The sequence below is a fragment of the Chiloscyllium punctatum genome, chromosome 9 (genome assembly GCF_047496795.1).
Source record: "Chiloscyllium punctatum isolate Juve2018m chromosome 9, sChiPun1.3, whole genome shotgun sequence".
Classification (NCBI taxonomy): domain Eukaryota; kingdom Metazoa; phylum Chordata; class Chondrichthyes; order Orectolobiformes; family Hemiscylliidae; genus Chiloscyllium; species Chiloscyllium punctatum.
This window is the reverse complement of record NC_092747.1, coordinates 18,956,977-18,971,088: the sequence shown is the minus strand read 5'-3', so window position 1 is coordinate 18,971,088 and position 14,112 is coordinate 18,956,977. Positions and strand designations below refer to the sequence as shown.

Sequence of the window (14,112 nt, the reverse complement as noted above, 5' to 3'; positions counted from 1 at the left end):
AGTTCCGGAGTCCTGAGGTCATGCTGCAGTTGTATAAGACTCTGGTGCGGCCGCATCTGGAATATTGTGTGCAGTTTTGGTCGCCATACTATAGGAAGGATGTGGAGGCACTGGAACGGGTGCAGAGGAAGTTTACCAGGATGTTGCGTGGTATGGTAGGAAGATCCTATGAGGAAAGGCTGAGGCACTTGGGGTTGTTTTCATTGGAGAAAAGAAGGTTTAGGGGTGACTTGATAGAGGTGTACAAGATGATTAGGGGGTTAGATAGGGTTGACAGTGAGAACCTTTTTCCACGTATGGAGTCAGCTATTACAAGGGGGCATAGCTTTAAATTAAGGGGGGGTAGATATAGGACTGATGTTAGGGGTAGGTTCTTCACTCAGCGAGTCGTAAGCTCATGGAATGCCCTGCCAGTAGCAGTAGTGGACTCTCCCTCTTTATGGGTATTTAAGCGGGCATTGGATAGGTATATGGAGGATAGTGGGTTAGCGTAGGTTAGGTGGGCTTTGATCGGCGCAACATCGAGGGCCGAAGGGCCTGTACTGTGCTGTATTCTTCTACGTTCTAATTCTAAGGCTGTGTCCACGGGTCCTAGTCTCCTCGCCTAAGGAAACAATTTCCTTTCCAAGCCATGTATTATCTTATAAGTTTCTATTAGATCTCCCCTTAATCTTCTAAACTCCAATGAATACAATTAGCCGTTCCTCATATGTTAGACCTACCATTCCGGGGATCATCTGTGTGAATCTCTGCTGGACACGTTCCAGTGCCAGTATGTCCTTCCTGAAGTGTGGGGACCAAAACTGGACACAGTACTCCAAATGGGGCCTAACCAGAGCTTTATAAAGTCTCAACAGTGAGCACAACGGTGCTTTTATATTCCAACCCTCTTGAGATAAATGACAACATTTTCATGGACAGACATGTAGATGAAATTTAATGAAGAAAATTGAGAGGTGGTTCATTTCGATAACAACGAGAGGCAATACAATACAAAGGGTACAATTCCAAAAGGGATGCAGCAGCAGAGACGCTGGGGTGTATATGGGTACACATTGCTGAAGGTGGCAGGGCAAGCAAACAATATGCTAGTTTTTACAAACAGACATAGGATACAAAGACACAGAAGTTAGGATGAAACTTTATAAAGCACTGGTTTGGCCTCAACTTAAGTATTTTTCCAATTCTATGGGCCATATTTTAGTGAAAATATAAAGATACGGGAGAATAGTTCCACAAAAAAGACTTCAGTTAGCAGAACACATTGGAAAAGCTGTGGCTGTTGTCCTTCGAGAAAGTTGAGAGGCGATTTGACAAAGTGTTCAAAATGACAAGCTGTCTGGAAGAAAGGGTTGAGAACCAGAGGAGACAGATTTAAAGTGAATGGCAAAAGTATTAAAGGCAATGTGAGGATAAATGTTTTTACACAGTGAACACTCAGGTTCTAGAATGCAATTTCAAATAGAACTTTTAATGGGGATGAGGTCATTATTTGACTCGCTTGTAGATCAAAACTGTTCAACTCAGTCTTGAATATATTTACATTGCTCTAGAGTTAAAAAATTCAAAGATTGATGACCCTCTTAAAAAAAAATCTGTCTTAAACAGGTGACCCATTACTTTGAAACTGTGCCCCAAGTTCTAGATTATCCATAAGGAAAATAAGGCTGGCAAGGCTGGACCTCAAGAAAGAGACTTTGTGGACTGCCTCCAAGATGGATTCTTAGAACAGCTGGTGCTGGAGCCTACCAGGGAAAAGACAATTCTGGATCTGGTATTGTGCAACGAACCAGAATTGATCAGGGACCTTGAAGTGAAGGAGCCATTGAGAAGTAGCGACCATAATACAATAAGCTTCAATCTGCAATTTGAGAGGGAGAGCGTACAATCGGAGTGACAATATTTCAGTTGAATAAAGGGAACTACGGAGCTATGAGGGAGGAGCTGGCCAAAGTTCAATGGTGCAATACCTTAGCAGGGATGACAGTGGAGGAACAATGGTTCATATTTATGTGTACAATGCAAAAGATGCAGGATCAGTTCATTCCAAAAAGGAAGAAAGATCCTAGGAGGAGGCATGGGTAGCCGTGGCTGATGAGGGGAGTTAAGAAACAGATAAAGTTAAAAGAGAAAAAGTATAACATAGCAAAGATAAGTGGGAAAACGGAGGACTGGGAAGCTTTTAAAGAACAGAGGATTACTAAGAAGGAAATACACAGAAAAAAATGAGGTACGAAGGTAAACTGGTCAAAAATATAAAGGAGGATAGTAAAAGCTTTTTTAGGTATGTGAAAGGCTAAAAAAATGGTTAAGACTAAAATTGGGCCCTTGAAGACAGAAACAGGGGAATATATTACAGGGAACAAAGAAATGGCAGAAGAGTTGAATTGGTACTTCAGATCTGTGCTCACTGGGGAAGACACAAGCAATCTCCTAGAGGTAACAGCAGCTGAAGGGAATTTATATTTGCCAGGAATTGCTGTTGGAGAGACTGTTAGGTCTGAAAGTTGATAAGTCCCCGGGGCCTGATGGTCTACATCCCAGGGTACTGAAGGAGGTGGCTCTAGAAATCGTGGATGCGTTGGTGATTATTTTCCAGAGTTCATTAGATTCGGGATCAGTTCCTGCGGACTGGAGGGTGGCTAATGTTGTACCACTTTTTAAGAAAGGTGGGAGAGAGAAAGCAGGAAATTATAGACCAGTTAGTCTGACCTCAGTGGTGGGAAAGATGCTGGAGTCTATTATAAAGGATGAAATCACGACACATCTGAATAGCAGTAACAGGATAGGTTAGATTCAGCATGGATTTATGAAGGGGAAATCATGCTTGACTAATCTTCTGGAGTTTTTTGAGGATGCAACTCTGAAGATGGATGAGGGAGATCCAGTAGATGTAGTGTACTTGGACTTTCAGAAAGCTTTTTGGGATAAAGTCCCACATAGGAGGTTAGTGAGCAAAATTAGGGCACATGGTATTGGGGGCAAAGTACTAACTTGGATTGAAAGTTGGTTGGCTGACAGGAAACAAAGAGTAGTGATAAACGGCTCCATTTCGGAATGGCAGGCAGTGACCAGTGGGGTACCGAAGGATCAGTGCTGGGACCGCAGCTTTTTACAATATATATTAATGATATAGAAGATGGTATTAGTAACAACATTAGCGAATTTGCTGATGATACTAAGCTGGGTGGCAGGGTGAAATGTGAGGAGGATGTTAGGAGATTACAGGGTGACCTGGAAAGGTTAGGTGAGTGGTCAGATGCATGGCAGATGCAGTTTAATGTGGATAAATATACGGTTATCCACTTTGGTGGCAAGAACAGGAAGGCAGATTACTACCTATATGGAATCAATTTAGGTAAAGGGGCAGTACAAAGAAATTTGGGTGTTCTTGTACACCAGTCAATGAAGGCAAGCATGCAGGTACAGCAAGTAGTGAAGAAAGCTTATAGCATGCTGGCCTTCATAACAAGAGGGATTGAGTATAGAAGCAAAGAGGTTCTTCTGCAGCTGTACAGGGCCCTGGTGAGACCACACCTGGAGTACTGTGTGCAGTTCTGGTCTCCAAATTTGAGGAAAGACATCCGGGCTGTTGTGGGAGTGCAGCGTAGGTTCACGAGGTCAATGCCTGGAATGGCGGGACTACCTTACGCTGAAAGACTGGAGCGACTGGGCTTGTATACCCTCGAGCTTAGAAGACTGAGAGGGGATCTGATTGAGACATATAAGATTATTAAAGGATTGGACACTCTGGAGGCAGGAAACATGTTTCCGCTGATGGGTGTGCACCGAACCAGAGGACACAGCTTAAAAATACAGGGTAGACCATTTAGGACAGAGATGTGGAGAAACTTCTTCACCCAGAGTGTGGTGGCTGTGTGGAATGCTCTGCCCCAGAGGGCAGTGGAGGCCCAGTCTCTGGATTCATTTAAGAAAGAGTTGAATAGAGCTCTCAAGGATAGTGGAATCAAGGGTTATGGAGATAAGGCAGGAACAGGATACTGTTTAAGGATGATCAGCCATGATCATATTGAATGGTGGTGCAGGCTCGAAGGGCAGAATGGCCTACTCCTGCACCTATTGTCTATAAGATCCACCCTCTACCCCTGGGATCTTATACATTTCTGTAAGGTCATTTCTCATTCTTCAAAAGCACACTGAACATATCACTGAATCTGATCAATGTTTCCTCAGAAGACATTCAACCCAGGAATTAACTGCATGAACCTTCTCTGAAGTATCTCCAATGCAAATACATCCACTCTTAAATAAGGCCACCAAAAACTGCAGGAAGTATTCTAAGTGACATCTCAGCAATGTCCCTTGCAGTTGTAGCAAAGTTTCCTCACCACTTATACTCCAGTTCCTTTGCAATACAGGCACATTTCATTTGTCTTCCTAATTATTTGTTGTACCCCATGTTAACTTTATGTAATTTATTCCTCCTTTTGTTTTGGAACCATTTTGTAACTCTTAAAATAACGAGCCATTTTTATAAGACCAGTTATATTATGATAGCTTCAAGTCACTGTATTTATGTACTTTGAAATGTTAACTTCATTAGCTTAAAAAATAATATGGGAATTGCTATTTAAGGCTAAAAGAAGCAATACAATTATTACATTGAATTCAATGACCAGTAATGGAGAGGTCTCACTGGACGGCAAATGTGTGATGCTCTCAGTAATTACCTTTGACATGGATTCTTGGCAAAATATTCTGGAATGGTGCAGCATGTAGCAAGTCACAGACTTCCTCCAGAGACTGAACAGAGAAGGCAAATTAAGAAGTTGCGCATAAAACTACGTAAGAAAATTTGCAATTGCATCACACTGAAAAAGCGACATGTTAAATAGTTTATCTATTATGCAATATTCTTAACACATTATATTCAGTAACAGATTTGTGTTGAAGGACAATGTGCTGTTAGTGAGTAATGAGCAAGGGAACCTGATTCACAAGAATTTCCCAGGATGGCACAGCTGATTGGGAATTTTCTTTAAAAAATGGAAAAATTAAATGCCTTCATAGCAGAAGCTAAGGAGAAATTTGGAACACTCAACAGTAACATGCAAAACAAAAAAGGGTTAAACTAGGTACTTAAACAGCACAAATTTACAAAACTATGAGGAAAATTTGAACTGAGTAGATAATTATTCAAACAGCCTCACATGAAAATGGGCCGAAATCACCTCCTCTACTCAATTAAGTACCCAATACTTGCAGAGGAATATAGTTGTATGCGTTCTGTCTTTTCACAAAGATGAGAAAACAACTTACATTAAACATTGTAAAAATGATTAAGCACTTAAAAGTTTTATTATCCACAAAATATATGGAGCATACAAATCAAATGTGTTACTGTTCAGCGTGGCAACATTTACAAGTAGTAATTCCAGCTGCAGCCACTCTGAAGCCACAGTTCAGACCTGGAGCAGTGGCTGCAGTCAATCACAAGGGTGATGCATCCACAAGACTGAAATCTTCATGGATAACATGTACAGTGAGGTGGTCACACCGTGATAAACAATCCATCGGCAAAAAGGAATGAGTGACCAGTCTGAGCAGAAGTAGCAGGTAGTGGCACATGGGTCCCATGCTCCATTTCCCTCTCTAGTGGTTACTGCTGGGAGAGACGGTTTCTCAGGAGAATGCAGGAAGAGCCAAGTTTGTGTTGCCATGAATGATTTTGGAAACAAAGTATGAATATACATGAAATGGAGGGACATGGACCAAGGGCAGATAGAAGGGATTAGTTTAATTTAGCGTCATGTGCAGCACAATATTGTGGGCCAAAGGGCCCCTTCCTGCATTTACTGTTCTATGTTCTTAAGCAATAATGATAGAAGATTCTATTCGAAGGAGAATAGATAGATGTGTCTGAAGTCACAGACAAGATTCCAGGATGTTACATTGACATCCTTGATTGTGGCGCTAGTCAGGCAATGAACGGTAGCAGTACGTTCTGAAGGGCCAAGAAGAGAGAACAGACAGAAGTCACAGTCCACATCAGTACCAACTATTTAGGTAAAAAGGCTGCAATTCTGCAAACAAAATGTAGGAAACTGAGAAATAAATTTCAAAACAGCATGTCAAAAGGCAGTTCATGCAAGATTAATCCCACTGGCATGTGCTAGTGAGATCAGAAATAGAAAAACCTGACCTTTGCATGACTGAAGAGATGGCATAGTAGGGAGGGATTTAGATCCTGAGGCATTGTGATCAACTCTAGGGAAGATGCAACCTGTATAAACTGGACAGGTTGCACCCCAGCAACACAGGACTAGTCACTACTATTGTGGGAGATGGCTTAACAAGAGCAGCAGGAGATTGGGAATCTAAATGGGAAGACACAATAAAGAGAAACATAATTAGAAATGACACAGAAGAAATAAAAGCCAGAAGTGGAAAGCAGAGGAAACAAATTCTAGTAACAGCAGGGCTTTAGTAATAAAACAAAGGGTATAACAAAGGGATGGTGACTGGCTTGGAGAGGAATGTGCAGGTGGTGGTGTTCCCATGCATCTGTTGTCCTTGTCCTAAATGGCAGTATTTTCTGGTTTAGGAGGTGCAGTCTAAGGAACCTTGGTGAATTCTACGATCCATCTTGTAGATACACTGCTACTAAGAGTCACTGGAGGAGAGACTGAATGTTTGCCAATCAAGTCTCTGCCTTCTCCTGTATCTATCAAGTTTTTTTGACTGTTGTTGGGCCTGGATCAAAAAGTATGGTGCTGGAAAAGTACAGCTGGTCAGGCACCATCCAAGGAAATGTCAAGCATAAGCTCTTCATCAGGAATGTGTTGCCAGCGGTGACCGGGGGGGGGGGGGGGTTTGCTGAGAGATAAATGGGAGGGGGTGGGAGGTAGCTGGGAATGGGATGGTAAACGAAGGTGGGGGGGGTAATGGTGATAGGTTGTTGGACCTGCACAGATCCAGGCAAGTAAGGAGCATTCCATCACACTCCTGACTTGTGCCTTGCAGATAGGGAGTCAGGTGGTCCATTAGTCACTGCAGTATTCTGAGCCCCTGATGTGGTCGTGACCACAATAGTTATATAATTGGTCCCATTCAGTTTCTAGTCAATGGTAACTCCCTAGCTTTTGGTAGTGGGGGATTCAGTGTCTCCTTCCCCTTGTTATTTCCAACTTCATCTGTGTGGACTCTATATCTTCCAAGATCAATTCTTGCTGTCATACTTATTCCTCATCATGCATTTTCTTTTAGAAAAGTTACATACCTTTGAATATCTAATTCTGAACCTTGGTCCCTTTATAACCATGTCTCCACAATGGCTACAGGTAATAAGAAGCCCTGTTTGTGCCATCAATTCATTTATTTTGTTCTGAATACAATGTGCATTTAAGTAATGAGCTATTAATTTTGCCTTTCTATCACTTTTTTTCCTCCTTTTTGACCTTATTTGCTGCTGTTTTTCTATGTTTGCACACTTTACCCCCTTCTTGTGTTCCTGCCCCCTATCCCCATATCATAATCCAAATGTATATCCAAGCTGTCCTGTACTGCTGCCATATCATTTTGCTGCATAAGCCTAAATGTCCCCTCTGCCAAACCCTCCCCTCTAATTATTTTAAAGCCCTCTAATCAGTTTAATTAAAGCCCAAATTAATCCACTCAAAACCTTCTAATTAGTTTAAAATCTTTTGTAAGCTGACATTCATCTAAACCCCCCTCCCCCTCTATATACTTTCAAGCAGCAGCAGTGATGGAGAAAAAGCCTTTTTACACAGCGTGATTAGGGGTCTGAAATGCATGGTGTGGTGGAGGAGGGTTCAATCAAAGTATTCAAACGTAAATGAGTTGGCTACCTCAGTTGAAGGAATGCACATGGTTACAGAGAAGGCAGGAGGATGGCATTAGATAAGATCCTCACTTGGAGAATTGACACAGCACGATAGCTTCCTTTTGTATCACACCAAAGCTAAAATTCAGTAACTTATAAACATTGGTGTAGACCATATGGCTGCATAATCAGTTTCCATATTACAGATTATGGTTTTGTCATTAGATTGGCAGAAGTGGAGGGAACTGATCTTTCAGAACCACAAGAAAGTAGTCTGAGAGCTGCATCAGATTAGGAGCAAACCACATGTTCTGTCTGGACTTAAATAATAAATCTGAATTATCAAAGATAATTATTTAAAGAATCTAAGTCCCAGTGGTATCAAAACATCTTCAATTACTTTACCCAAGTCCTCCTAGATTTAGGAAAGTAGGAACAGGAGTAGCTTAAACCTTAGTACCTTAAACCTACTCCATCATTCTCCGTTTTGGCTGATCATTTACCTCAATGCCATATGCCTGTTCCATCCCTACATCCACTGATGTCATTAATAATCAGTAATCCATCAATGTCTGTCTTGAACTTAATGAATAAGCTTCCACAGCCTTCAAAGGTAGAAAATTCCAAAGACTCATCACCCTCTGAGGAAGTTCTCCTTCACCCCAACTAAGTGGCTGTGTCCCCCTTGTACTAGGCCCTATAGTAAGGGAAATATTCAACCTGCATCTACTCAACCCTCAACAATTTTAAACTTCTTTGAGATCGCTTCTCATTCTTCCCTGCCTCCTCAACCTTATCTCATACGAAGATGCCCCTTCCCGTGAATCAGCCGAGTGAACACCTAACTGTGCACTCACTTATGGCAAGTAAATCCTTCCTTAGGTCAGGGGGCCAGACTGCACAAAGGTCTAACCAGTGCACAATTCAATTAAAACAAAACCTTTAGTTTTTGTACTCAAATCTTCCTGCAAAGGTTCACATATCACTTGCCTTATAAATTACAGTTTAGCTTTCAGGACATCGAGGTCACTTTGGACATTGCACTTTCCAATCTCTCAACATTTAAAAAAAAACACTAGGTACCTTCATTCCTCCGATCAAAATAGATAACCTCACACACATCCATATTATGTGCCATCTGCCAAACTTTTGTCTATTGCCTAAGCCTGTCCAAATCCTCCAGAATCATTTTTGCACTCTCGTCACAACTCTCACCCACCACATTTTGTATATTCTACAAACTTATAAAAATTATAATTAGTTCCCACATTGATAGGGGTTGTGAACCAAACACTGATACTTTCAGTATCCCACTTGTCACAGCCTACCAATTTAAGAATGATCTACTTATTCCTATGCTCAGTTCTGTGCCAGACCTCAACCCATGCTAACATATTACACCTAACCCCAGTTTCAAAAGTTTCCATCAAATAAGTGGAGCTGCAGGACAAAAACCTTCACGACTAGTCCAATAATCATGAACAAAATGCTTTAGTTTTGTTCATTAACCTGCTGGGAGACGTGATTACAGGCCTTCTGAAAATCGAACCACTGGTTCCTCCTATCAACTCTGCTACTATAATTTCCTTAGAGGATGTATTAGATTTATCATGTATGAATTCCACATCCTAAAATGACATTAGCTCTGTCAGATCAAAATTATTTTCAAAATACCCAGTCGCGACAACCTTTATAGATTCTTGTGCTTTCCCAACCATTGGTATCAGCTCCGAGCTTTCTCTCACTTCTTTCTTAAAGAGAGGGGTTACGTTTGTTACCTTCTAACGTGCAAACACTACTCTTGAATTAATAGAAGTTTGAAAAATCATAAGTCACCATCTCTCCAACAAACCCTCTTAGTTGCCAGGCTGACAATTTTGGGCAACTTTATAAAGTTATTAATTAGCCCTTTCTCCTTGCATAATATCACATCTAAAATAGACTGTGTCCTGGTTGGCTCCTCAATATATCATCCAGGAATTCTTCCTCCACAGCATTGGCATCAATCAGTTTTACCTAGACTGGTACCAGTGTAGACTGGAGTCAGCCATGATTGCGGTATTTGTTTGCCAAATTTACACCCTGCACCACATTATCACTACAGTTTGGTGGCCTCTTAATTTCTCCATCTAATATTTCTTAGCTCCATCCAAACATATTCTACATCCTACTCTTCGCAGTGGAGATCTCTGTGACTAATGCAGTGATCTTGTCCCTTATCATTAGCGCTACCCCACCTCCTTTTCATTTTGCCTATCCTTCCTAAATGTCAAGAATCTTTTAATATTCAATTCACCCAGTCTTAGTCACCTCTGAAAAGTAAATTCAACCTGATTATTTCACTAATGCTATCAATTCACAAATCCTGTTCCAAATGTAGCATGTATTTAGATAGATTGCTTTTAAATCTGTCCTTTTTTAAAAAAAATATCACTATTATGCAATTTTACCATGGTTGACTAGTCTTTGCTGCTTACCACTTTCACTTATGGATTTTCTACTTGGCATAACTAGCTCGGTATTTATTCTATCTCAATTCCTTCTTCGGCTCCCATTACCAAACAAACTAATTCAAACCCCCCCACAACAGCATGAACAAAGGGTATTAATCCCAGTTCAGTTAAGGTATAACCTGTTCTCCTTATAGGAGTCCCCACATGCCCCTGAATCAGACACAATGCCACAGAAATCTAAAGTGCTCCCTCTTGAACTAAGTCACCAATTCCTAAATATTTCTCTTTCTACACTCACTAGCATGTGGTAATTGGAACAATCCAGAGATTATCGCATTGGAGGTCCTACTTCACAGTCTCATGTCTAGCATCCTAAATTTTACTTTCAGGAACTCCTCCTTCTTTCTATCTACATCACTGGTGCCAATATAGATCACGACCTCCAAAAGGAGCCTGCAGCTGCTCAGTGACATCCTCGATTCTGGCATCTGAGATGCAACATATCAACCTGGAGTCATGTTTACAGTCAGAGAAACATGAGTTTCTTCCCCAGATATCAAAATGCCGACTACTACTGCCCTTACACTCCTCTTCTCCAAACTCTGCAACTGAGCCACTTGTAGGGCCATGTTACATAACTATATGGAAGCACTGCCCTCACCGGTATCCAAAATGGAAACCCAGTTATCGAGCGAGAAGGACTCAGAGGATTCTTGCATTTGGTCTTTATAAATTGCTCATTGTTCATGCATTTCCCCTCTGCCGACCTGTTTTAATCTATGGTGGGACTACTTTGTTAAATGAGCATTACAGATGTACCATAGGGATTCCGTGAAGCACTCAAGTTTGGAAACCCAGATTTCAAGTTGTTGCAGCTGAAGACCTTTTTGCAAAAGTGATTGTTTAGGTCACATGCAGCACCCACAGCTTTCCACATCTTTCAATTCTCTCCTCCACTTTTCAATGTTGCTGACTGCCTGACTTGGATCCTTCCCTTGTCTGTTCCTCTAGGTGTCGTTTATTGTCTGCATGGAGTATCTCTCTTACATTCTCCTCTAAGTACTGCTGATTGCCTGCCTCAGGGTCTTTGTCTCACTTGTTTCTCTAATGATATGCTGGCTTCAATACATTCATTAAGTTTTTTTATTCTTTCGTGGGGTGTGGGCATTGCTGGCTGGACAGCATTCACTGCCCATTCCTAGCTTCCCTCGAGGTGATGGTGGTGGTGAGCTGCCTTCTTGATCCACTGCAGTTCATGCAACGTGGTAGACCCACAATGTCCTCAGGAAGGGAACTCAAGGATTTTGACTTAGTGACACTGAAGTAATGGTGGTATATTTCCAAGTCAGGATGGTCAGTGGTTTGGAAGGGAACCTGCAGGTGCTGGTGTTCCCATTAATTTGCCTGCATTGACCTCCCAGTCGGAAGTGGTTATAGGCTTAGAAGGTACTGTTTAAGGATCTTTGGTGAATTTTTGCAGCACTGAATCCTCAACATTTTAAGTTGACACAGTACAATGTGCAGATGACCCAAACCTTTAGGCATATTTCTGGAAGTTACAGCCCTGACACAGAGCAATTTACTTCTGTGGATGCAAAACAGATGACAGTATATATGCAGTAGTGAATGACATTATAAAACATTTTTTTTTTAAAAACATATTTCAAACTATAACTTATGCAGAAATCCTGCTTTTCATTTCCATGCAATTTACTTCAATTCACATGAAATGAGCAGGTTGCTTTCAATTGGTATTTATCCTATTTGGAAGAGGGAGGACAGCTGTATAGATGGGCATAAAAGAAGAATCTCCACTGGATTCTTCAAATAAAAGAGTAGGATCACTTTATCTGAAAATGTTCTAGATTGTACATAGGAGAGTTAACAAATGCCACCTACCAGACTCTGCTCAATAAGAAGACAGAAAAGAACAGCATTGCCAACTTCTCGTAAATTTTGAAAACACACAGTCTTCAGTTCCGCATATTCCACAATGTCTTTCAGCTGATGATGGAAGAATTCCAGAATTCCTATTGTTTACAAATACAATTTGTCAACCATAAAATATTGCACATTTCATAAAAATAATACAAGTTAATATTAATGTTTACTACTCAATGAAAAATGGCAAAAAAAAACTAAGACTTCAACTGCCTTTTCACTGGTTCAGAGAGATGCTTTAAGAAATCTTGAGGTTAATCAAAAAGGAATACAGATTTCTAAATTGTTGACATGGAGTCAATAAACAGGAGCTTGTGTTGTTAAACCATCTCCAACAGGAAATTGAATAAATTTAAGATTTTCATAAATGTGAACTTTTAATTGGCATGGATATAGACTTCCTGTCCAATTAAAGGCTGAGGGCCAGCTCTAGAAGCTGAAGAATCAATCAGAGGCTTTTCAGCTTCAGAGAACTATATGGGTACAGTAAAAAGAAAACAACTGGTAAGGTGCTTCAATAACTTCTCAAAAGTCAAATATAGAAAGCAGCCATGAGATGATTGTTACACTTCGCCCCAGGCAGGGTCTGGAGGCTCTGTCTTATCAATCCTAGTAACCTTCCAGATATTTTGTAATGAAATTCTTCAGGGACGTTACATACTTCTAATCAAACTGTTCAGAGATGTTATTACCACCTCTGCTGCGGGTTGGACTTCAACCTGAGCTGCCTGGTTCAGAGTAGGGACATTATCACTGCACAAGGGCCCCCAGTCATCCTCCAAAATAGTTCTTCATGCCCCTAAGTACCTGCCTGCCTCATGAGGTGGCCTGCCTTCTTGGGCTCCAATCCACCTCCTCCAAAATCAGGAATAGTGACAATCAAAAGCAGAAAGTGTCCCAAAACTATCATCTTCAAGTCTGCAGGCCCTCTGCTGCATCTCCATTCCTGAGCTTTTAATTTCGTTTTGTTGGTGGCATTTACTTTTGATCAGCTGGGTGCTTGAAACAAGCAGAAATGTATTACCAAGTCAACAATCATTGCAAACTGTTAACATTTACATAGAACGTGACATCATAGTACAGGCCCTTCAGCCCGCAATGTTGCGCCAACCTATGAAAATAATCTGACGCCCATCTAACCTACACCATTCCATTATTATCCATATGTCCAATGCCCATTTAAATGCCCATAACGTCAGTGAGTCCGCTTCTGTTGCAGGCATGCCATTCCATGCCCCTACTACTGAGTGAAGAAACTGCCCCAATACCTGTCCGAAATCTATCACCCTTCAATTTAAAGCCACATCCCCTTGTGTTAGCCTTCACCATCAGAGGAAAAGGTTCTCACTGTCCACCCTATCTAACAATTATATGTCTCAATTAAGTCACCTCTCAACCTTCTTCTCTCCACTGAAAACAGCCTCAGTTCCCTCAGCCTTTCCTTGTAACACCTTCCCTCCACACCAGGCAACATTCTAGTAAATCTCTTCTGAACCCTTGCCAAAGCTTCCACATCCTTCCTATAATGCAGCAACCAGAACTTCACACAATACTCCAGGTGTGACCTTACCAGTGTCTTGTACAGCTGAAACATGACCTTGTGGCTCTGAAACTCAATCCCCCTACCAATAAATGCCAACATACCATATGCCTTCTTAACAATCCTATCAACCTGGGTGGCAACTATCAGGGATTTATGCATCTGGACTCAGAGATCTCTGTTCACCTACACTACCAAGAATCTTAAATTCACCCAGTACTCGGCATTTCTGATACTTCTTCTGAAGTGAATTACCTCACTTTTCCACAAGAAATCCCATTTGCCACTTCTCAGCCCAACTCTGCTTCTTATCTATGTCCCTCTGTAACCCACAACATCCTTCGGCCTACCTTCGTGTCATTTACAAATTTACT

General features: G+C 41.2%; 1 protein-coding gene across 2 annotated transcripts in view; it reads right to left on the bottom strand.

Annotated features, from left to right (window-relative positions):
* Positions 1–14,112, bottom strand: part of cyfip1 (cytoplasmic FMR1 interacting protein 1) — a 185,653-nt gene that overhangs the window by 8,462 nt on the left and 163,079 nt on the right. For both annotated transcript variants that reach the window (XM_072576968.1, XM_072576967.1), the window contains exons 26-27: positions 12,157–12,287; positions 4,692–4,764 (exon numbers count right to left, since the gene is read on the bottom strand). In XM_072576968.1, coding sequence (XP_072433069.1) covers positions 4,692–4,764; positions 12,157–12,287 — 204 coding nt within the window. The remainder of the gene's footprint in view (positions 1–4,691; positions 4,765–12,156; positions 12,288–14,112) is intronic.